Source organism: Osmerus eperlanus, chromosome 8 (assembly GCF_963692335.1).
Source record: "Osmerus eperlanus chromosome 8, fOsmEpe2.1, whole genome shotgun sequence".
Classification (NCBI taxonomy): domain Eukaryota; kingdom Metazoa; phylum Chordata; class Actinopteri; order Osmeriformes; family Osmeridae; genus Osmerus; species Osmerus eperlanus.
The window spans coordinates 3898056-3923055 of record NC_085025.1 but is presented as its reverse complement, the minus strand read 5'-3'; the positions used below and the strand labels follow the sequence as shown (position 1 = coordinate 3923055).

Sequence of the window (25000 nt, the reverse complement as noted above, 5' to 3'; positions counted from 1 at the left end):
GAGGAGAGGTGGAGGAGAGGTAGAGGAGAGTTAGAGGAGAGCGAGAGGTAGAGGAGAGGTAGAGGAGAGGTAGAGGAGAGGGAGAGGAGAGGTAGATAAGGAGAGAGAGGAGGATAAAAGAGTTGGAAGAGGCATCTAACAAACTCACTAACAATTATGTGCCACGCCATTTGAAAAATTAACAACAGCTCTTCAGGACATGAATAAGTCAGATGTTGAGTTCACCTTGACAGCAGGATGGACACACACAGTGTGTGTATGTGGATCACACACACACACACTTTTTGTCCTGCCCAGAGGAAATAGGGATAAATGGGCATAAACAGAAACGTAAAATTCGAATTTCTAGATCTTTCTACATGACTGTGTGGAGCTAACTGTGGGTCTGTTGGTCCTGTCTGCAGCAGTAGTGGGGCTAGCATGTCTGCTCCTTCACCCGGGCTCAGCGTCACTACCTCTGACAGCACACACACACACACACACTCATACCCACACACACCCAACATGCGCAAGCACATCGATTATTCATCACTCCTGAAGTTAATGTTGATGTGCGCCCCCAGATGCACCCATACCCTCTTCTCCTTTAGACGTCTCGTACAGCAGCTGCCCCCACCCTCCTGCTCCACACCTGCACATCTTTTCTCCTCAGCTGAGGACTCGGGAAAACAGTTTTCCTTCTGCTGTAAGTCTCTTACGTTTGAGTCTCTTCATCCACTTGTGCCTTTGTCACTCCTTTACTCTCTCTCTCTGTCTCTCTCTCACAGTCCCACAGATGACATCGGAGGAGTCTCCCTCAGGGACCTGGGGTCATCGCAGGGTTAATGGAACGTTCACTCACCAGTTTTATGCCTATATCTCTCTCTCTCTCTCGCTTCAGTTTCCCTCTGCTCTCCACTCCATCGCTCGCTCCTGTCGTTCTTACATTTACATTTAGTCATTTAGCAGACACTCTTATCCAGAGCGACTTACAGTAAGTACAGGGACATTCCCCCGAGGCAAGTAGGGTGAAGTGCCTTGCACAAGGACACAATGTCATTTGGCACAGCCGGGAATCGAACCAACAACCTTATGATTAATAGCCCGACTCCCTAACCGCTCAGCCATCTGACCCCATCTTCTGAAATCTCTGAAGCTTCTATCTTCACGCTCCTAGGTGCTTGGATGGGAGAATCATGCTTTAGGCTTCACACTAACCAGCACTGTCACAGGACTGATCTCCTGGTTCTATTTCTGCTTCCGCTGTCATCTCCGGGAGCTAAATATACCTGCTTATCATTCCTGATCACAGGTGCAAAACCACGGTCTGTCAACGCGGAGACACGCTACTAAGAGTGCTCCCACCTGCATGGCACACACACGCACCTCGTACGGAAGCCAGCATAACACCAACACCGGTGATAATCAATCACCAAGGATAATCGGTGAAGGTGTTGAAGCCACCTGCAGCCACAGCAGTGCTGAAGGAGATCCAGGATCAGAGCTGAAGATACACAGCTTCCATACAGGTGCATCATAAACCCCTGATCACTGTTTAGACACTTTGCTCAGGCAATCTGACAGCTCCTCAGAACAGGAACAGAAATTAGGGCTTATGCCCCTAGTCCCTATAGTTTTCTTACCGTCTATTTGTGTGTTTGTGAAAGAACTTCCCTGAATTTCCCCAAAACAAGACAGAACACAGTCGAGGAATCATCACAACCTTTGAAGTACTCTTCTCTGGGAGAAATGCAATGATCTGTCGCGAGCTGTGAGGAATCCCAAATGCGCGTGTGTGTGTGTGTGTGTGTGTGTGTAGCATTTGAGTTTCTTAATGTGTTTTGTCACAGCCGGCCTTCAGGCCTTGTGTCCTCCACAGTTTCTCTGCTTCTCAGTACACACAGCTCACCGTGGTTCTGACAACAGCTCGAAGACAGTCCTGCACTGTCTCATGTCCAGACCGCACACACACACACACACACACGCATGCACACACATTCACACGCATGTATACAAAGAGCACTTGGACAGTGGACTATGTGGACATCTCCCGGAGAATCAGGTCAGTAACAGCTGTAGGGGATCTGTAACCACTGCGGTTCCTGCGTCTTTAAAAACACCCTGGTGGTCTCATACACATTCCCTCCTGTGTCATTGTGTGTGCTTGTGTATGTGCTTAGGTGTATACGTTTGCATGTGTGCGGTGTGCTTGTGTATGTGCTTAGGTGTTTACGTTTGCATGTGTGCGGTGTGCTTGCGTGGGTGATAGTGACCCTGAGTAAAACAAAACGTGAGCAGCACACATGACTAGGCCGGGTGTGTCTTCAGGGAGAGATGTGATCTGAACACAGGGAGAAGCCTGGGTAAAGGTTCAACCAACAGATATGTAACTGACGTCCGACCCCATTATACAGCCAGCTAAGGTCATTTACTGGGAGATAAAACTGCCTTAAACTGATTTGATGGATTAGTGTGCAGAGTTATCTTTCCTGAGTCCAGCGTGTTGTGTCTGTGTGTGGGCTACGCCAGATGCAGGGTTATGTCTGTGTGTGTGTATATGTGTGTGTCTGTCTGTATGTGTGTGCGTTCTACGTGAGCAGAAGGAAGAATATACTGTAGGTTAATGGGTTGCAAACCATCCCATGGGGAGCACATCACTCGAGAGACCCAGCTGAGCTGACTCTGTCTAATGGCCTGGTTCAGACCTGAGATGAGCCAGTCCCTCCAGCGCCCCGACACACACACAGACTGACAGTGACATTGATACTGACAGAGCACTGTTATAGCACGCTCTGGTGAGTCATCAAGAAGGCCCTCCGTTATCTCAGTGTCACCATGTTATTAATCTCCCTGTTATTCATTTACATCATTTACATTTAGTCATTTAGCAGACGCTCTTATCCAGAGCGACTTACAGTAAGTACAGGGACATTCCCCCCGAGGCAAGTCGGGAGACGTGCCTTGCCCAAGGACACAACATCATTTGGCACAGCCGGGAATCGAACCGGTAACCTTCAGATTACTAGCCCAACTCCCTCACCGCTCAGCCACCTGACTCCCTTATTCAATATGTGACAAACTGTTAAGTGCAATGCCTATAAATCAAAAGGAACACAGACACACACACACAGAGAAATACACACCTCTTTTATTAGGTTCTCTATTCTGATGTACGATGTATGGCAGAGCAGAGTAATGGCTGCCACTGATCTCTGCCACCAGAACCAGTAGGGAGAGAGTGTGTGAGTGTGTGTGAGTGAGTGTGTGTGAGTGTGTCAATGTGTGAGTCTTGCTGCATGGGTGAATACTCCAGGGACCACCAAACAATACCTTTGTCTTTCTAACTCTCCTCTGTCACACTCAATCAGAGAAGGCACACACGGAACATGATGACGCACATTTGCAAAGCGGATGATTCTCCTCCGAGGTCGGCGCTTCTTATTAACACTCCAGTCCCTTCCCTTCAGCCTCAACACCATCCCCAGGGAAAGCCCAGCCCAGAGAGGTGGGAATGAGCTTGTTTCCCCCTCACAACCTAGGTGGGGAGTTATAGACCTGTACAGACACAGAAGCTAGCTAGCTTCTTCTAGCTTTTAGCTAGCTAGCCAAAAGCTAGAAGAAGCTAGCTAGCATGCTGCTCTGCAGACGCGGTGAAGCGTAGGTTGTTCCTATGAGGCACCGCAGTGTTTCCCTTAACATTGATTTATTTGTGGCGCGCAACCACAGTTTTTTTCGGCTCAAATTCTTTCAGCTTGAATTTTTTTGTGTGGAATTGTTGGGATCTGAATTTCACCATTCGAATTTGAGCAGCCTGAATTTGTTCTGTTTGAATTTCTGAAGCTTGAATCTTTTTTTATTGAATTTTTGGGATCAGAATTTCACTTCTTGGCAAGACAACACAGCCCTGCCCTGAAATGTTCCCCCCCCCCCCCCATGTAATGTCTGTTCTGTACATCCCAGCATCAAATGATTCTTACTGTACATCAAGGGGACTAGTATGAGTAACCAGAGTAAGTTTTATGCATGTGGCACTTTCCTAGTCAGAGTTAGCAGGAGGTGCACTTCTTGGTAATACACAATACAGCCCTGCCCTAAAATGCACCCCCCATGTAATTTATGTTCCGTAAATCCCAGCATCAAATGATTCTCATAGGTTCCAGGCCTGCTCTGGCTGCAGCCTCCGTCAGCTCCTTGGTATCAGAGGAAGCCTGAGGGAGAGGGGCCGACAAAACACGTCTTTGTGTTCGCTAGCCAGCTGCTCAAAGACAACCGCCAAAAAACCAGAGCCCTCGCTGGCAGGACAACCAGCACCACAAATTGTCTTTTAGCTCTTTTACAAAATTCTCTCCGTGATCCAGAACACAAGAACAGAGATTGTTTTTGCCTGAGATGTTTGCTTACGGATGCCAGCCAAAGGAGCTGCATAATGAAAATGTGTCTCTGTGCACTGCATCAAACATCAAAGTAGCAGAAAGCAGAACAGCTGATAGCTGAAACATTTATAACCGTGGCCCACATTTATGATGAGATTAAGGATCTTTGTAAGCTCGGCTTTAATAGACAATGTGATAAACAACGCTTAATGGACACATCTGACAACAGGGCCAATAACCTTAATGACTCAAGCCTTGCTCTCTTACTGTAATGTGGTAGTGGGTCATGGTTGGATATAAACCCTGGTCTGAGGTCAGTATAGTACACTGTCTTCTAATGGTTCAGCTATATGGTTTATAAAGTGTACGGATCCGGGAAAACAGATGTGCATGTGTGTGTTAGTCTGTGTCTGTGTGTGTTTGTGCGCGCCAATGAAAATATCTCTCTGAAAGTCGACTGAAACATGGCACTGCGCAGTCAAAATTATGAGTCAGGCTGTTTTTGGAAGCCAGTTATATAAGCAGCTTTCTTGCTTGCGTATTTGAGGTTTGGTGAAAGGGGGGGGGGGGGGGGGGGAGCAGGGAGAGGAAAGATAGAATATGATTTCCTTCGACAGAAGACATACAAACTTTAGCTTTTTTTTTTTTATGTATGTCCTAAAATAACTCAAATTAGGATACAGTGTGCCTGCAATGATTGCTTCCTTACAGACTGTTTGGATAAGAGCAAATCTAGAAGTCCTGTTTTCCTGCAGACTAGAATGCTGTAGGAGTGTGTTTGTGTCTGGCGCAGTGCATTTGTCTAAAGTCTGGAAATGTAGTCTTTGTTAGTCAGTGGTTGTGTTCCTATGGGGTTTGAAGTCTCAAGTTGTGCATTTGGACGTGTGTGAGTGTACCATTTGTGCTTGTGTGTGTGTGTGTAAGAGAGCAATCCACAGAGAATATATGTATATATTAATATAAAATCTAGTATGTCTCAGGAACACTGTCTATACTGTGTTTGGTTGTGTCTATGTAAAAGATGAAACAGAAAGTACCGGGAGACCATGATACTACCCACACACAAACACACGTTCATTCAAATACACTTATGCCCAGACTCCGTTGCAGACTGCGGAGACCACGCAAGAGCACGCTAATTTGTTGGCATGACAACTGGAGTGGAATATTCGCTTTGGCCTAGAAAATATCGCTGAGGAGGAAAGATGAATGAGCAGTGTGATATAAATAAAAAACCCATGAAAGCCAGGGTCTTTCAGACGGCCGGCTCTTTAATTACAGGAGGGAGGGGGCGGGGGAGGTCGACAGGATGGAGAACGGGAGTAGACTGTCACAATCGCTGCTCATTACCCAGCTTTTACAGCCCCCACTGTGTTCCGTGAGATGGGACAGCCCTGCTGGCTTGGTGGCAGACCTTGACCACATGTTTATCTCCCTGGGCTTTGTCTACGACGGGTGTCCTCTCTGCTCCAGGTCTTCTCTCGTTCTCAGACTACCCGGGATGGGAAACACAGTGAATGGAGGTCGACAGCGACGGGAGCGGCAGTGTAGAAAGCCGAGTCCTGGGATTGTAAACCTCTTTGAATTTATGGTTTAATTCCAGCTAATAAGCCTGTAAAGAGAGCGGAGAGATATGCGCTCTTTACAGCTTCCCCACAGATAACAGAAAGCATTTAAGAGTTTTCCCCAGCTATGCAACACACTGAGAAGCAGAGAGAAGGAGGATGAGTGAGTTTCAAGGGGAACAGAACCTGTGGACAATCCACGGTTTACTGTGACGAGAAGGAGAGCTGGAGAACTCTTCAACTGAGATTACCTGAACGAGGACAAAGTGAGGTTCAAAATAGTTGCGTGGTCGACTCCATGGGTTCCTGCGGGATTCCAGTCAGCTAAAAGAACAGAACTCAGAATGACCAGGAGTCATGTTGTCATCAACATGTGGGGGTACGCACAGCATCATCTTCGTGAGACTGTCATGCAGTGCCAACATACAGCATCATAGAAATCCTCCGATACGCGCTAATCTGCACAGTCAGCTCATCCTCTCCGCTGTGAAGTCGACAGCACTGGCCTCGGTCCAAACGTTCTCACACATCACCCTGAGGGAAGACACCACACACCTGGCAGAACGTAGGAGCCAATAAAGGTCTGTGGCTTGATTTTAAGACAAGAAAGCAGGGAGAAAACTATAACTCTATAAACTTATAAACTATAAAAAGTGGGGATTTAAACGCTAGGCCACCCTCTCGTCATTATACAGACTGGTAAATCCCTAGAAGTGAGAGAGCTGTTGAAACAGTAGCACAGTATGGGTTCAGCCCGGACCAGTCCAACACAAGCAGCTCTTCCTTCAGCCCAACTCTTTTCACTGTCATGGATGAACTGAAAACAACATTGTTTAAAAGAGAAAAAAGTGCAAGAACTGAAGGACTTTTAACATTTACATTTAGTCATTTAGCAGACTGTCACGGTGTGAGGTGGGGTAGGACCCAAATGCAAGGGAGTACGCAGCTATACTGAAAAAAAAGGGTTTATTCTCGAAAAAGCCAGGGACACAGAACGGGTACTCACTGGGACATGGGTAGTAAGGACAAGACAAAGACTGGACACAAAACAGGAACCTAAATACAGAACCAAACAACACACAGGTGGACACAATGAAGCTAACGAGAACGAGACACAGGTGAAGACAATGACAGGGAAACACTAGGTCAGGGCAAAACCAAAAACAACAGGGGGGCACGGCTGTGGCCGTGACACAGACACTCTTATCCAGAGCGACTTACAGTAAGTATAGGGACATTCCCCCGAGGCAAGTAGGGTGAAGTGTCTTGCCCAAGGACACAACATTATTTTGCACGGCCAGGAATCGAACCGGCAACCTTCTGATTACTAGCCCAATTCTCTAACCTCTCAGCCACCTGACTCTCTTTTTAAGGCTGGGCGCCGTACGCAGAGACGGGCGCCGTACGCAGAGACGGGCGCCGTACGCAGAGACGGGCGCCGTACGCAGAGACGGGCGCCGTACGCAGAGACGGGCGCCGTACGCAGAGACGGGCGCCGTACGCAGAGACGGGCGCCGTACGCAGAGACGGGCGCCGTACGCAGAGACGGGCGCCGTACGCAGAGACGGGCGCCGTACGCAGAGACGGGCGCCGTACGCAGAGACGGGCGCCGTACGCAGAGACGGGCGCCGTACGCAGAGACGGGCGCCGTACGCAGAGACGGGCAGACATTCCTGTTCTGATGCCTTGCTGAGCTGATCTGTTCTTAATGTGTTTGTTCACTGGACTGTTTCACACAGAGAGGGCCTGGGGCTGGGTCTACCTGGACCTGAAACAGCAGTTAGGCTTCAAAACGCATTAGAGAACCTAACAACGGTGGTATTGGTGTGTGTGTGTGTACAGTAAGTGTGTGTGTGTTTGGGATAAGCGTGTGTGTGTGTATCAATCAGTCAACCCCAGAAGCTCAGCATGAGTTGACCAATCAAACACAAGAGCAAAGGCGCTCAGACTCCATACTGAGAAAGAAAAAGAGAGGGGGGGGGAGCGAGTGAAAAAGAAAGAGAAAGAAAGGGGGGAGGGGAAGAGAGGGGGGAGAGAGAGAACAGGAAAGAAAGAGAGAGGGAGAGAGTGCGTGAGAGAGAGAAAGTGTTGTGCCTGAGGCGGGGAGGGGGGTTAAAAATGCATGGGTCTCCATTTGGTGGAGGTGAAACACAGGGGCAGGAGGAACAGTAGGGGCGGGTGATCGCACGCTGTCCAGAGAAAGCTGCTTTCTCTCTGGGAGAGAGAGAGAGATACCAGACGACCTGCCCTGAGGCCACTCTCTCCCGACGATGCCATTTAACGACGATTTAACTGGAGTCAGTAACCATGGCGAGGAACCCACACACACACTTACACAGCATGTTTACATTTGATCTATGTTACTTTCGAGGCCATTAGTGTAAGCGTTCTCTCTACTAGCGAGGCACAACAATGCCTGCATGTAAGCCTTCCCAGAGAGTTCCCTGGACTACCCTGCCTCTCTGACCCACCATCCATCACCCAGCCTCCAACACTGATGCTAGACAGGCCAACAGTGTCAATCATTTACCTTAAAACAACTAAATCATGTTTCTGATTTGTCACGGCTGCAAGGGGTAATATTCTACATGTTTTAATCATTCGGAACTTGAATATTCTTCTGGGTCAACTAAATGAATTGAATGACATTTAAATTTATGAAATTGAATTGAAAATGTCAAAGACACATCTTACCATGTTGTAAAGGACATAATTCATAACTAGAACGTTCTGGATTGTGTTCTGTGATATATAACATTGACTGAGGCTCTTTCACCTTCTAGAAGAGAACAGCAACATTGTTCTGTATTCTCCGCCCACAATATTACCCTTTGAGTTCATCATAGTCAGACACGACAGGACATAATCCCCAAGTAATAATGTACTGTAGCGTACAGTAGGATTTAGGTGTGGGGATCCAACGATGTGTAAAGATAAAGCCTGAGCTGTGGAGGCCAGGTTTCTGGACATCTGTCTGCGGGTGATTTGGGAGGGGAGGGGAGACAGTTTATTCTCATAGAATCAGATGACCTTCATATTTACATTTACATTTAGTCATTTAGCAGACGCTCTTATCCAGAGCGACTTACAGTAAGTACAGGGACATTCCCCCTGAGGCAAGTAGGGTGAAGTGCCTTGCCCAAGGACACAGCGTCAATTGACACGGCCAGGAATCGAACTGGCAACCTTCAGATTACTAACCCGATTCCCTAACCGCTCAGCCACCTGACTCCTCTCCTCATATCTGAGGAGAGTTTAAAGAGGGAGGGTGTTGGGTCTGGGAAAAAAAAGGAGCATCTTTTCTCCCTCTCTGTGTCTTGACAGAGTGTCCGTGCCCCACTGACTCACACACACACACACACACACACAGACACACACACACACACAGACACACACACGCGCGCCGTAAAAGGTTAGGTTTTCTCTCCTGGTGTTCAGAGGAATAGGGAGAGGGAGGACACACTGTGTGTACGCTCCCGTGGCGTTGTCTGAGGCCGGTCGTCATGGTTACCTGGCTTCAGACCGGGATGCGCAGCCTCCGTCGCCATGGAAGCCAGGCAGGCGCACAAATCCCACAACTCCTCACAAAGGCTTGTCTAAGGCGTGTTCCGCCCTTCCCCGTCCACCATCTTCAGAACTGTATCCAGTACTGGACGGCCTACCCACCAAACCCCCATGTCTCCTTCCACATCCCTGCCTCCCAGTTTCTCTTCCCTTCCTCCATCCTCTCTTCTGCTTACTCTTGTCTTTCTCACCATCCCCCTCTCTCCTCCAGCCTCACTCATCTCACCCCTCCCCTCTCTCTCTCCCATGTGTTCAGTCTCTCCCAGTTCCCTCTCTCCTTCTCTAGCTGTTATACTTTTATCCTCTTCCCCCTCTCCCTCCCCCTCTCCCCCTCTCCCTACCTCCCCCTCTCCCTCCCTCTCTGTGCTAATAACCTCTGTATTGATTCTGTATTACAGTAATTGCTCCAAGGTAGCCTTCTGATGCTTAAATATGAATCTCGATTCCAAATCTCTGTGGCTACTGTCACACACACACCCACATATATACACACACACACACACACACACACAACTAGTGGGATGGTACAATGAGCAATGTGTCTGTTTATAGACAAGGAGACACTGAGATACAACGCAGTCAGTTCATTTGCATTCATTCACTCTTAATCAGAGAGACTGTGAGGGTTCCACCCAACTCCAGTGTTTCAGCTGGGGACTGACGATAGCATAAGATCCCCTTTATGAAACGTTAACACAAGGGGGTGGAATGCTCCCCTGAATATAAAGCTTATTTAAAAAAACGCTTTAATATCTTCAAAGCATGAGTGCTTTTCTCAACAAGTCAAGTTCTGAGCAGGTAGACAGGTGCTGGGCAGAAGTGGAAACAGGAATCTTTTTCATAAGAATAATTTCTTTCCATCTATTGTCTCTCTGTTCTCTCTCACCGCCTTCCTAACGAGAAACCTGTTGAACAAAACTAACAACTGGTGTTCGTTGTGTACAAGCTAGATTCAAGATGAAAAAATGTTGTCTATCATGTAATGATTAAAAATTGTCTTGGCTCAAAAACTAAATGAAACAAACGCCCATGAAAGACACCTAAAATGACATTAAAACAACACATAACTAACTTACATAACTAAATAAGAACAGGTGTACAAAGCTGCATTAAAAAGCAGTGACATGTGACTTCTGCACCTTCTCTCCAGTCTCAGATAGTGACACGCTATCAAACCCTGTCCTCTGGCCGTGGCTGCTCCACAAGCTGCTTACCACGACACAACCAGAGAAAGAAGCTGCTTACCACGACACAACCAGAGAAAGACCACAGGAGAGGCTATTAAAGCTGCTCTAATCAGAGCAGTGAGAGGATCTCACACACCAGCTCACGCTAGCATCTGAAACCATGGATGGATGGATGGAGAGGGGAAATGGATGGACAGAGAGATGAAAGGATGGATTGACGGAGGGGGTAAACAGACGAATGAAGGGACAGTTGGACAGATGTGAGCTCAGGCAGAAGGCACAGACGTGGTGATGTACGCAACCGTTCCACGAGCCCAGCCATGTCTGCTCGCAAAGACAAAAGATGAACAGAAGACCCTTCTGAGCATGCTCCGCTACACGCTCTGCAACCATGACAACAGCGTCGACCATATCGGGGAAGCTGCGAGGCAGTCGGGGAGCAGGGAGCGTTTCAGAGAGGAGGAGGAGAGGCGGGCAGGCGGGTGATTCGGGCAGAGGAAGAGGGAGAGAGGAGGGGCGGGTGATTGGGGAGGAGGAAGAGAGGGCAGGCGGGTGATTCGGGCAGAGGAAGAGGGAGAGAGGAGGGGCGGGTGATTGGGGAGGAGGAAGAGAGGGCAGGCGGGTGATTCGGGCAGAGGAAGAGGGAGAGAGGAGGGGCGGGTGATTGGGGAGGAGGAAGAGAGGGCAGGCGGGTGATTCTGGCAGAGGAAGAGGGAGAGAGGAGGGGCGGGTGATTGGGGAGGAGGAAGAGAGGGCAGGCGGGTGATTCGGGCAGAGGAAGAGGGAGAGAGGAGGGGCGGGTGATTCGGGCAGAGGAAGAGAGGGTGGCGGAGAACAAAAGGGCCACAGAGGAGAGCGGTGCTCCTTCAGGCCCGGGCAGACAGGACACAACGCTGACAGTGTCCTCCTCCCTGTCCCTGGCAGGGCCACGGCGCTGCAGCACTAGCTTCACCCCACCCCCCCCCCCCCCCCCCACCCCTCATAGCAGCAGCAGTCACATTAGCATTCTGCTGCAGCCCTCCACAAGGACAAGCAGTCACACAGGAGCCCGAACAGGGACACTAGATCAGGCACCTGATAGCAGCATTCATTACCAAACAACAATAGGAGGAACTGTGGTTCTTTCTATCAGACACTTCTACATCTACCTAAGCAGGAAGAGAGGTTTTCCTCTCTGACAGGAGAACGATGGCTGTGGGATCTGGAGAGACCAGATCTTGGAGAGACACCAGATCTTGGAGAGACCAGATCTTGGAGAGACACCAGATCTTGGAGAGACACCAGATCTTGGAGAGATATCAGATCTTGGAGAGACACCAGATCTTGGAGAGATATCAGATCTTGGAGTGACACCAGATCTTGGAGAGATATCAGATCTTGGAGAGACACCAGATCTTGGAGAGACACCAGATCTTGGAGAGACACCAGGACTGGTCAGCTGTTTCAGATCCCCACCGTGCTGCCGTGGTAACCTACCTGACTTTGAACTCAGCGATGGGCTGGCCGGCGTCGGTGCAGTGTATCTGGGGGAAGTAGAAGCGCTGAGACTGCAGGTTCATATCCATGTTGCCGACACACCATCCAACACTCAGCTCACCCCTGCTCCACCAGACGGAGAGAAAAAACAGGAAGAAAAAACAAAAAAAAGGAGAGGGTTCTGATGTTTTGCCGTTCCTCGGTCCTCCCTTCCTCCTCTTCTCCTTCCTCCCTCCCTCGCTCCTCTTCTCCTCCGCCGGAGCGCTCCTCTGTGCTGGCCCGTGCTCGTTAACGGGAGAGGTGAAAGTTCAGCGACGTCCTCCCCAACAGCCGTGCTGGTGGAGCACCTGTCACAGAGAAGCCAGCATCCCTTCTTCTCTTCTCGTCCGCCACGCGACACTCTCTCACCTCTACCACTGGCTCCAAACAGACACACTAACCTAGTTCACCAGCAGCAGCGCTGGGGTCTACAGACAAGCTCTGAACAAAGACAACTCCAAACAAAGATGTTCTTCTGGAGAAAAAAAACAATTCTACTAAATAAATCCTCCTTCCTTTGTCACCAATGCATCCTTTATCGTGAAGAGATGTGATATGGAGAGAGAGAAGGAGCGGGGAAATGAAAGGGTGGGATCTAGAGAACTGATGGCAGGGCTCTCTTCAGCTGTGTCCGAGAGGGCTGAATGAGATGAGATGAGTCCTTTGGTTTTTTACGCTTGAGAGAGAGGGAGGGAGGGGAAAGAGGGAGGAGAGAGAGAGAGAGAGAGAGAGAGAGAGAGAGAGAGAGAGAGAGAGAGAGAGAGAGAGAGAGAGGGAGAGAGGGAGGGGTTTAGAGGGAGAGAATCCCGGTGCTATGAGGCGTTGCCCTCACACTGGCTCTCCTCTGTGTGTCTCATTGGATTACCACCTCCCCCTTCTCCCCCCTCCCCCTTCTCCCCCCCCTCCCTCCCAGCTGTGACATGAACGATGGACGCCAGGCCTGCAGGCTCCTCCCCCCCCCCTCCTCTCATCCCCTCCTCCTTCCCCCCCCTCTTCCTCTCCTCTACCAGCCACCGGATTGGCTGAGGCGAGGCCCGTTAACCCATGCAGAGCCAGGGGAGAGGAGGAGAGGCAGCGCTTCGCTAATTCATCCGATGGTTCCCTTATTTCTAGCGTCTCGCAATTCACGGTGACATCATGCCAGGCTGGAGAGGCGCCAAAGCTGCCCCCCCCCCACACACACACACACACCATATATAATTTTACTGCTAATGACATTGGGCATTGCAAGGTGCACATGTTGATGAATAGCACAAAGCCCTCGTCTCTCTCTATAGACTGGGTAGACTGTGAAGAGATCCTGACCCTAAACATTATTGTATTTCTTATTTGTACTATTTCAATCTCTAAAATTCAGGCCATAGACAATTCTTCTGTGTCTGTATATGTGCCAGGAGGGATGGGTTGGGGTTAAATAATCTAGTAGACAGAGTTTATTTATAAAACCAGGAACAGGAATCTCATAAAAAATCCATTCTAGATGAGTGTGGACTTTAAGATAGATTATATCTGATATAAATGAAGTGGTCATGATACTAATCTGGACCAACAGAAAATCCTCCCATCAACCTCCCCCCCCACACCCCTCTCTCTCTCTCTCTCTCTCTCTCTCTCTCTACTCCTCTCTTCCACTCCTTGTATAAGTATACCATCTGTTCTGAGCTATAAGGGAGTTCACTTAATATTTGATTGGTTTATTGTTTGGGCTTTGACTACAGTAAAACAGGATGTGACTAGTACACTAATACACCAGGGTTATTGTTTTCACCTTTCATTTCCATTAACAGTGTCTGTCTGACTGACTACCATGCTTTGGACTGAGTGTGTGTGTGTGTGTGTGTGTGTGTTTATCTGTCAGTCCGTCTGGAGGAACAAGATCCTGACAAATTATGTTTTTCACAATGTAACTGTTGTACTGAATACTGTGGAAAAGCAGCTGGAATACACCTTTGCACTCTGATGACATTCTCCTACTCACCCTGGTTAACCATTTATTATAAAGTCCATCTCTGCATGGGTCTCTCCCCCCCCCCCACTGTCTCTGTTCTCCTCCATCAGGAGGGAGAGATTTGTGACCACTGACACAATGACCTCTCAGTGAGGACACTGGGTCTGAAGACTTTAGCCAGTGTACTCTGGGCCATGGGGATGTGTGTGTGTGTTCTGTGTGTGTGTGTGGTTAGCGTGTTGCAGGGTACCTGACAGTAGAACAAGTATTATGAGACGTAGAAAGAAAGAGAGAGAGCGGAAGGGAGAGAAAGAAAGAAAGAAAGGGAGCGACAGAGAGAGGAGGAGAGAGAGGGGGGAGAGAGAGGGGGGAGAGAGGTGGGAGAGAGAGGAGGAGAGAGAGGGGGGAGAGAGGAGGAGAGAGAGGGGGGAGAGAGAGGAGGAGAGAGAGGGGGGAGAAAGGGGGGAGAGAGGAGGAGAGAGAGGGGGGAGAGAGAGAGGGGAGAGAGAGGAGGAGAGAGGGGGGAGAGAGGAGGAGAGAGAGGGGGGAGAGAGGAGGAGAGAGAGGGGGGAGAGAGAGGGGGGAGAGATAGGGGAGAGAGAGGGGAGAGAGGGGGGAGAGGGGGGGAGAGAGAGGAGGAGAGAGGGGGGAGAGAGAGGGGGTAGAGAGGAGGAGAGAGAGGGGGGAGAGAGAGGAGGAGAGAGAGGAGGAGAGAGAGGGGGGAGAGAGAGATGGGGGAGAGAGGAGAAGAGGGGGGAGAGAGAGGGGGGAGAGAGGGGGGAGAGAGAGGAGGAGAGAGAGGGGGGAGAGGGGGGGAGAGAGGAGGAGAGAGAGGGGGGAGAGAGGGGGGAGAGAGAGGAGGAGAGAGGGGGAGAGAGAGGAGGAGAGAGGGGGAGAGAGAGGGGGGAGAGAGGGGGAGAGAGAGGAGGAGAGAGGGGGAGAGAGAGGGGGGAGAGAGGGGGAGAGGGAGGGATGTAGGGAGGGAGGGAGGGCGGGAGGGAGAGAAAGAGAGGGAGAGAGAGGAGGACTAGATGAGATCTATCGACAGATAGGCCTACAGGGTCACAGATGGTGAACTGAAGAAGGATTTGGGTGAAAAAAATAAGAGGCACGGAGACAGTGACTGGAAGCCCAGTCTGAGAGAGAGGGTGGAGGAGAGGAGCGAGGGGGGAGAGGAGCGAGGGGGGAGAGGAGCGAGGGGGGAGAGGAGCGAGGGGGGAGAGGAACGAGGGGGGAGAGGAACGAGGGGGGAGAGGAGCGAGGGGGGAGAGGAACGAGGGGGGAGAGGAACGAGGGGGGAGAGGAGCGAGGGAGGAGAGAAGCGAGGGGGGAGAGGAACGAGGGGGGAGAGGAACGAGGGGGGAGAGGAGCGAGGGAGGAGAGAAGCGAGGGGGGAGAGGAACGAAGGGGGAGAGGAGCGAGGGGGGAGAGGAACGAGGGGGGAGAGGAGCGATGGGGGAGGGGAACGAGGGGGGAGAGGAGCGAGGGGGGAGAGGAGCGAGGGGGGAGAGGAACGAGGGGGGAGAGGAGCGAGGGAGGAGAGAAGCGAGGGGGGAGAGGAACGAGGGGGGAGAGGAGCGAGGGGGGAGAGGAGCGAGGGAGGAGAGGAGCGAGGGGGGAGAGGAGAGGGGGGGGAGAGGAGCGAGGGAGGAGAGGAGCGAGGGGGGAGAGGAGCGAGGGGGGAGAGGAACGAGGGGGGAGAGGAACGAGGGGGGAGAGGAGCGATGGGGGAGGGGAACGAGGGGGGAGAGGAGCGAGGGGGGAGAGGAGCGAGGGGGGAGAGGAACGAGGGGGGAGAGGAGCGAGGGAGGAGAGAAGCGAGGGGGGAGAGGAGCGATGGGGGAGGGGAACGTGGGGGGAGAGGAGCGAGGGGGGAGAGGAGCGAGGGGGGAGAGGAACGAGGGGGGAGAGGAGCGAGGGGGGAGAGGAGCGAGGGAGGAGAGGAGCGAGGGGGGAGAGGAGAGGGGGGGGAGAGGAGCGAGGGAGGAGAGGAGCGAGGGGGTGCAGGGAAAGAGAGAACAGGAAAGGGGGAAAGGAAACCCACTGATTGGTAGCAGTTTGCCCTTCCCCCAATCTCTCTCTCTCCCTATCTCTCTCTCTCTTTCTCTCTCTCTCTCTCTCCCTATCTCTCTCTCTCTCTCTCTCTCAGACTCTCTCTCTCTCTCTCTGTAGCAGGTTGAAATCTGACTGCAGATTGCATTCTAATCCTTAAAGCGACACACCTCCCTTTCTGTGTGTGTTTGATGTGGGCCTCTGTGTGTGTATGTTCAGTTCATATGTGTGTGTGTGTGCCACTGTGCAAGCCAAACAATGAACCTGCTGCGGGGGGGGGGGGGGGGGGGGGGGGGGGGGGGAATGAAGGATGTGTGTATGTGTGCGTGTGTGTGTGTGTGTGTATGCTTCCGTTTTGGCAGCTCTCTCTGAGCTGATCTCTAGTCAGGTTCCACTATGCTTTTCAAGGTCAGAAGCCAGCCAGCCAGAGGATCGGATGGGAGTGACATGTGCAACAGCCAATCACATCGCTCACATCTACCTCTCGTTTACTACCCTGTCACAGAGGGGGGAGGGGTACTACCAGATACACAGCTGCCAAGATAACAGTAGTGTAAACAGACACACACACAGAGAAACTTCCCAGTCTGCTCAATCAGACTCAGCACAGCCTTCAAGGGTGTTCATCACTGGGGTCTGAGATTGAAGGATCGTGTTCCTGCTATACACTGTGACTCATCCACTACCCACCCAGTTACATTACATTACATTTACATTTAGTCATTTAGCAGACGCTCTTATCCAGAGCGACTTACAGTAAGTACAGGGACAATCCCCCCGAGGCAAGTAGGGTGAAGTGCCTTGCCCAAGGACACAACGTCAGTTGGCATGACCGGGAATCGAACTGGCAACCTTTGGGTTACTAGCCCGATTCCTTCACCGCTCAGCCACCTGACTCCTGACTCAGTTACTCTGTCACAGTCAGATCCAGCACTAGCCAAGACACAGTCATCAAACAGACTTGCTTCAGACACACACCCTCACACACACACACACACAGCCTGCATAATGAAAGAGCGAAATCTGTTAACTACCGTAGGAAAATCGTGAAAAGTCATCCCGTTGCTTATTGAAATGCGTGGCCTGTGCTGTCTGAAGTTATTTGGTTCTTCCCACCAAAACCACATAAATAAAAGATGGAGTCATAATCCTTACCTAGAGTCCTCCATGAGCTCAGCCGCAGAAGAAGACAGGAGGAGAGGAGATGTGGAGAGAAAAGGTTCCTTAATGAGATGAGGCGAGAAGGAAGGAGGGGAGAAGGGAGGATGAGGAGGATGAGGAGAGGAGGGGAGGGGAGGAGGGGAGGAGGGGAGGTGAGGGGCTGAGAAGAAAAGTTGGGAGAAGAGAAGATGAAGGAAGGAGGACAAGTGGAGATGGACTTCTCCACCCCTCACACAAACACACACACACACACACACACACACACACTGTCTCTCTTACTGACTCATACTTTATGAGCTGATGTTTTAATTAGCACACACTACAGGGATGTGGCAACAGCGCTTAGGGGGGAAGGAGGAGAGGTTGTGTTTCATTTATCTCATTTATAAAGACGTGATTACTTCAGCGTCTCATTCTGACATTACACACACAAGCATGTAGCCTTACCACTGCTGTATGACACTGACACAGGGAGTGCAGACACATGGCCTGGCTACATACTTGTATGTAGGGTGTCAGATGGCTGAGCGGTTAGGGAGTCGGGCTATTAATCAGAAGGTTGCCAGTTCGATAGGGTAAAGGGCACTTCACCCTACTTGCCTCGGGGTGAATGTCCCTGTACTTACTGTAAGTCGCTCTGGATAAGAGCGTCTGCTAAATGACTATATGTAAATGCACTTCACTGTTCTCTTGTGGTTGTACTGTGACATACATGTGACATACATATATGCCATACGGGCTTACAATAATCGTATTAGTTTAGCAGACTGCGTTATTACACTGGCTTAGATCCCAGGTCCATAAACCGTGACAGTATCAGTTCTGGTTCTGCCTAGCCAGGAACGGTTCTGCCTTCCATAGAGTCTATAAAAATGTCAATCTCAACATGTTTCCCACATCCACACGTCTGTGGGGGGATGTTGAGCACCTAGCAGTGGAGAACAGACCAATAGGAACTAGCATCAAAGGTGTTAGTTTAACCCTGTAAAGCCACAGAGGTAGGCCGAGGAATAAACAAGCACAACAGACTGGACCGAATCTGCCCAGCTGCCTAACTTGCCCCGCTCCTACCAAACCCTGCTGCCTTAGTTGAGAAGCTCTGCTGTCTACAGAGGTGGTCCCCTAACGCCCATCACTACCCCATATGGGTCACCCACGGCAACGCCCAGCGCACACGTCAATACGCATCCATCACGCGCCATCGACAGCTGCCATTTGTTCAGAGTCAGAACTACATTTTTCACGATTCACTTCCAAGTTTGTGGAGTTGGCGTGGGGGTTAGTAAGTGCAAGCCCACACGCATAGACGAAGCACGGTATATGACTGAGGCCCGCAGGCAGGACACAATGACCCCGTTATGAAAAGGACTGGCCATGTATGACAAGTCACAGGGATCAGAGCGCTGGATGCATAGCTGCAGCACCTGTTGGAAAAGCAGAGCTACATGGAAGTCAGGTGACAGACCAGCTTAGTGGTAAAGTGTTTGAGTGCAGTTGAGAAGGTTGAAGGTTCAAATCCCCCCTGTATGTGGCTTCGGAAAAAGGCATCTGCTAAATAAAACTTCTGAAGTATTATGAGATTCTGACTGAAAACAACTGCGTGAAAGAAGGTCAGAGATCAGGTGAAGTCAAGATGCTGTTTATTGTATTTCCTATTGAGGCTGACAGTATTATGTTAGAGTGATGAGTGTTGTGTGTAACACAATCCTACTGTTGCATGATCATTACTCGATGTCAGAAGAACGATATCAATAGTGTGAATGGGGATAAGTGGACGCCAACTAGCTGTACAACCTAGGAGTGTGATTAATGAGAGTATCAGCTGTCTTGGTTAGTCATTGGCTTAGCAGCCTCTCATTTTAGGCTTTACCTCTGTGTCACAACGGGAGATTTGCATAGGAGAAGCTGCTGTCTCATTACTAAGGGGATAGATCATCCGAGAGAGAGAGACGCAGAGAGAGAGGTAGAGAAAGAGAGAGTGTGTGTGTGTGTGTGTGTGAGAGAGAGAGAAAGAGAGAGAGAGAGAGAGAGAGAGAGAGAGAGAGAGAGAGAGAGAGAGAGACAGGGAGAGCATTCTCAGTTCTTTATTATATTGCTAGACTTCCACGATTGCCCCCCCCACCAGGAGAGGGAAAAGGCACCATCTTTAATCCCAGATTAGAAGTAGCGATCTGGGGGTAAGAGACCCGGGATCCTTCCCTGAAGCTCACTGGAGAAGACCACAGGATACCTCACAGCTCACACTGCACGCAGGGCATGGATAAACTGGGAGTTAGCCCCAAAACACAAAACACTTCAGTCCTTCATGCAATTTCTACACCTAAATCCAGTCGAGAATCAAGAATATAGGAAGTGAAAAATGCCACAAAAACTCCATTAGTCCGGTTGAACAGTGTAGGTTTGTGTGCACCGACACTTTAGCTTCTGGTTTCATTAGGCCATGTTAGCCCTGACTGGAAACCATACACTCAACATGACCTTGTCTGGGTGTATGGATGACCTGACTGTTACAGTATCTACGCTTGTTAGCTCTCTGTTACAGAGCAGCAACAACCACTTCCTGTCCCACTAGCACACGGTGAAGGACAGCCACACCGCCCAGCAGCACTCACAATCACTGAGGAACCTGAATACATGCTGATCCCTAATACACACACACACACACTTGTATTGTTGCATTACCAACGTTGAGGCAAACACACAAACTCACACACAGATGAGGAAACTAAGCAGGATAGGAGGAGGCATGGTTCAATGTGTAGTCACAGTCAATGTTGCCACCTACAGTGAGAACGTGTAATACATTTCTACTGAGTTTGGGAGTTTGGATCTTCTGGTACTGTATGTTAGTCAGACTTGATAGAGAGACTACACACCCGCTATCGAAGGCTGTCAGTCTATGAAAATACTCATGTATTTACTTTTACTATATTATGTCCAGAGGCAGCAAGACAGACAGGCTATGGGAGTGAAAGGGGGATGGGCGAGGAGGGAGGAGCGAAGAGGGAGGGATGATGAAGCCAGAGAGAGAGAGAGTGCAAGGAGAACAGGAATGGGCCAGGCAGTACTGTACTGGACTCTAGGGAGGTCAAACAGACTGACTGTAGGCACTTCTGGCACTTTATCCTCTGACCTTGGGATGAGCTGTAAAATACACACACATTCACAGACACACACACACATGCTCACTGACAGGCATATTGGCTGCTGACAGCAAAGCCAACAACTATTAGCCTCAACCTGGGGTTCCTCCTGCCTGTGGTAGATCTGTGCCAAAAGTTGGTTCACTGAACTGTGCCAACTACGCCTCTGCTGATAGGCTGAGAGCATACTGGCTGGGCAAAAAGCTGACTAGTCAACAAATCATATGACAGGTTGGCAGAGCCTGTCCACAGCCTGGCTGTGTGCTGTCCTAGGCAACTGCATTGAGGCCTCGTCTGATTGGGTGCTTGAGGCCCAAGCTGATTGGTCGAACCATAACCAGAAAGGTTACCGTTCACAACACACACATTCCACCCTGTCAATGAACGCAGTTACCCATTGTGTGTGTGTGTGTGCCTGATTGTTTTTTGCATCCAGTTATCAGTTTATACTGTGCAGTGCGATATCGCGATAGCAATAATGCTCAATAGAAAAGAGAATTTCTACTATGTAAATAGCATCGCTCACAAGCGCTTATAACCGTGTTACTCATGCCGCACGTGTAGCCTGGTTTCTATGACAACAGCTCTTTTTTCACTGCAGACCACTCACACATCACGAGCAGAGCTGGCACTGCGAGATGCATGCTTTCGTGTATTACCAACGCTTGTGCGTATAAGCTTATTTCTCTGCAGTGTGTATATATGGAATTATTTTAAACCAAATTATTATTTTTTTCTCCATTTGACACCGGAACGACTCAATGAAAACAGTGCTGCACAATGCCGCCCCACCTCAGAAGGCCCTCAGACAGGTAGACATGCCGGTCTGTTGAAACCGCACATGTTTTCTGAGATAAAGACCTTTGTGTACCAGCGTCGAGCGTCCTATGCATTTAAGAGTAACCTCGAGAGCAGAAATGAAAGGAATTAGCGAATTGGATATTTTCGGCTTATCTTGCAATATCCTTTCAAATCCAATAATATAATGCGCCCTAAAAATCGCACATCTCAGTGGCGCCGCAGACCGTTCATTGTGCATTAATAACGCACTGAGACGAAAAGCAAACGCATGCTTTCTCTTACCTCATATTTCTCTCCTTTGCTTGCCGCCGTGGTGGTCACTGAAGGATGGACGTGATTCCGTATTTTTCCTCCCTCAGAATTTATTTCAGGCAACGTCCAGAATGGGCGATGAATTTCTGTAAATCTATAAATACGCCGATGCTACAAAGCCTGCTGGGTGATGTGCAGATGCTGAGGCGTTAGGGTGGGGAAAATGCTACCAATGGATGGCACAGTATTTGTCTGTTCAAACCGCTTTGCTCTCCAATCTCTCTCGAGCTTTTGATAGTTTTCTCGGTGCCATTTCAGAGCGCTGGAGACCACTGTCCAGGGGACAAGAGTCCGGCCATAGTAGCTGACAGCGGCTTCTGAGGTGCCATCTTTCCTTTCCTCCACCACTGGGAGCATGGACGCGAAAGAGGGGGGTAGGAGGGAGAGGAGCTAGTCTGCTAAAATATTCAGCACTGAGTCACGGTGGTTTCGCTGCCCGGTAGCGCCCTTGGTATGGTGCTGCAGATAGGATCAGTTTTTAAATATAAAAACACAATAGCCTAAATAAAAAAAAATAAAAAAAGATTTTTCGGAGTGTAGGCCTAATTTAATCGTTAATGAAGAACCGATCATTTTATTAGGGCGTACCTTTTGAAGAAACAACCACAATTGAGTTGTTACGGAGACCCACTTGAGTTGATAGGCTACCGACAGGTGAGCACATCTCTCGGGTGCGTTGGCCAGCTGTTTAGTCCTGACTGGAAGACAGATGGGGTTCTGTGTGTGTGGTCAGTGGGGTAGCGTGTATACACGGCTATAGCGGATGCAGTTTGACACTTGTGTGATGATAATGAGCAACCATTATTCAGCGAAACCTTCAAGCAATCTATAGGCTGCCTTTACCCTGTTATCCCTTTTTACGTTGGTAGGCTCTCAGTTAGGCTACTTTCAATAACAATGTATTAGATTTCAGAGGTCGTTTTAATAATTTCAAACGACCTTACTGGATATATTTACACTTTATATAAACATACTTTCTATAGATATACAGAATAGCCAAGCGTTGGCTGTTATGCCGACGGATGAAAAACACGCCGGTTTGCTAATTATAGTATTTTAAAGGCGGTGACAAGTCTACCCTCAAATGATGGGCCTTCCATTTAGACTGCAAGGGACGAACTGACATATTGACCAGTTAGTGTAGGTCAGGTCACTTACTAAGAGACAACGTTGATCAATAGGCCAATTAATGAAGATCAATAATAAGGGGCATACTAATTATAAACCAGTAAACAAAACATAAATAGCACTGATTGTAATACACGTGTAGGCTGTGAAACAGAACTGATCCGTTTGAACGGTGTGGTTTAAGGTGCATTTATCGTGTCCTCCCAGTTATATTCTCCATAGAGTCCTTGGCCTCCACAAGCGTCGCTCAGGGCAACGCCGTCTCAGAGCCAGGCGCAGTGTCATCTTCTGTCCAGCAGGAGGAGTGCTTAAGGTTGATGTAAAAACACCATCAGGGTTTAGATGTTATGTATAAAATAATAATAAAATGAATGCCTGTCCTACTTATTGTCCACAGGAGGGTGCTATGAACACGTCTACTGCACCTGCCTCTTCTCTACTGTAGCAGAAACAGAAAACTATAGACCCAGAGATGGAGAAAACTGAAATGTTTATTAGCAGCTGGCATAGCAGCTGACAGAAACATGGAACAAAAAGCAAAAACAGAACTGACTTATAGGAGAGTACTAATGCACACTCATACACTCTACTGACACTGACTCACACAATTATCCACACAGACAATCAAGACTTCACCAACAGAGAGAAGGTAAAAAACACTTTTTAAAACGGGTGTTTGGTTTTAAGAAAAGTAAATAGTTATGAAAGTGGAGAGGCAAAAAACTACTAGTGCTAGACTTCTATAATAGTACTAGATCGTCTTGTGTTATCTACTACTATGTTAGGTAATGCAAACAACATTCAAAACTCAAATCAAATACCTAATCAACACGACTTCTTCACAGTCACTCTTTCCCTCGACTGTAGACAAGCTTCCCCCCTATTATCATTTGCCTTCAAACATTAAAAGATTTGAACAGCATTTTCAACAGTCCTCAATCAAGTTCCCTAGCTCGCTGTGGAAGTCCTGTCTAACGCCAGGTTCAGAAACCGATTATCGCACTATGCAACCCTAAACGGAACTATACCAAGGAAAAATGAAAGACCCAAGGAAAAACGTTAAAAGACGTTAAAAACCTCCTCGTTCGCCTAGCCTACACACTAGTAACATATTTGGAAGTACTGGCTAGGTGATTTGATAGGGCTTTTGTAGCTGAGTGTGTCCATGTGAGAGTATGTATTCTGGGTGGTACTTTTCTGGAGGGGGAGGTTGAAGGCTGAGGCTGTTTTGTGGGTCTCTGGTCTGGCCTGGTCTTTGCTGGAGCCTGCCTTGGGGTGGGGGGCGGAGGGTGGCTCTGTGGGGCGGGTGTTGGGGACGGTAGGTGCTGATTTGGGCGCCTCAGAAGATCCAGTCCTTCTTGTGAGGGGGCTCAGATAGATCTGCATAGTCACTAAGTGAAGACGTGAGGGGAGGGGAGGGGGCGATGGACGAACGGAGGAAACAGGATGTGAGGTAAGGTGACGAGGGGAGGGGGGTGGGGGTGTGAACGAGCAGGGGGGGAGGGGGAGGCGGAGGAGGGGGGAGGAAAGGGAGGGGGAGAGGAGGGGGACAGGAGAGGAGAGGAGGGGGAGGAGGAGGTGGGAGGAGGGTCAAGCAGACAAGGTGGTCATGGTGAGACATGGAGGAAATGAGAAATAAGCATAAACGGAGTGTTCCAACACAGCACACATTCAGTCTTCCTGACTAGACCAGGAGGAAGTGACGCTGGTAAAGAATGCGACAGGTTGTGCGGCTAGGCTAAAGGTGACACAGGGGATGTGGTCTCCTCCACAGACAGGACTGAGGCCTACCTTTGCAGTGTGTCACACGCCTTGACCCTGCAAGAAACAAACAGACACACCAGCTGAGTACATGGGCCCAATTTGCACCAGGCACACCAAACTGATGCCACAGCATTTACTGCCCACTGGCTAAAGCAACAACAATCTAAGCTGCAGCTGTTTCGCATTTAGTTAATGATGCCATTTTCCCCCACAGGGTCCTCTTAAGCTTCTACCTGCTGGCCAACAGAGCGTACTACCACAGCCTGATAGAAGCAATCTCTTACCTACACTTACTGCAGGCTCCTTGGCTTTGCTGCCGCTGCAAGTATGCAAGGAGGAGGGGGGGGGAGGGGGAGAACAACAACAGAGAGGTGAGTCACATACTGTGCATACTTTCGATACAGTTGTGTGACACCACATCAAACAATTAACACTTGATGTTGAAAGCGCAACGTTCACGTTGAAAGAGCCTGGTTGATGCAGTTCAGTTCCAGGAAGCCGAGAGTGC

The 25000-nt window shown here is 49.5% G+C and overlaps 2 protein-coding genes across 4 annotated transcripts in view; both read right to left on the bottom strand.

Moving 5' to 3' along the window:
- evlb (Enah/Vasp-like b) overlaps nucleotides 1-12546 on the bottom strand; it is a 24811-nt gene extending 12265 nt beyond the window's left edge. The window contains 1 exon segment of the mRNA XM_062468361.1: nucleotides 12145-12546. Coding sequence (XP_062324345.1) covers nucleotides 12145-12233 — 89 coding nt within the window. The 5' untranslated portion in view covers nucleotides 12234-12546.
- A 10655-nt stretch (nucleotides 12547-23201) lies between these two features.
- LOC134025485 (echinoderm microtubule-associated protein-like 1) overlaps nucleotides 23202-25000 on the bottom strand; it is a 6861-nt gene continuing 5062 nt past the window's right edge. For all 3 annotated transcript variants that reach the window (XM_062468527.1, XM_062468526.1, XM_062468528.1), the window contains exons 5-7: nucleotides 24777-24811; nucleotides 24520-24546; nucleotides 23202-24119 (exon numbers count right to left, since the gene is read on the bottom strand). In XM_062468527.1, coding sequence (XP_062324511.1) covers nucleotides 23830-24119; nucleotides 24520-24546; nucleotides 24777-24811 — 352 coding nt within the window. In that variant the 3' untranslated portion in view covers nucleotides 23202-23829. The remainder of the gene's footprint in view (nucleotides 24120-24519; nucleotides 24547-24776; nucleotides 24812-25000) is intronic.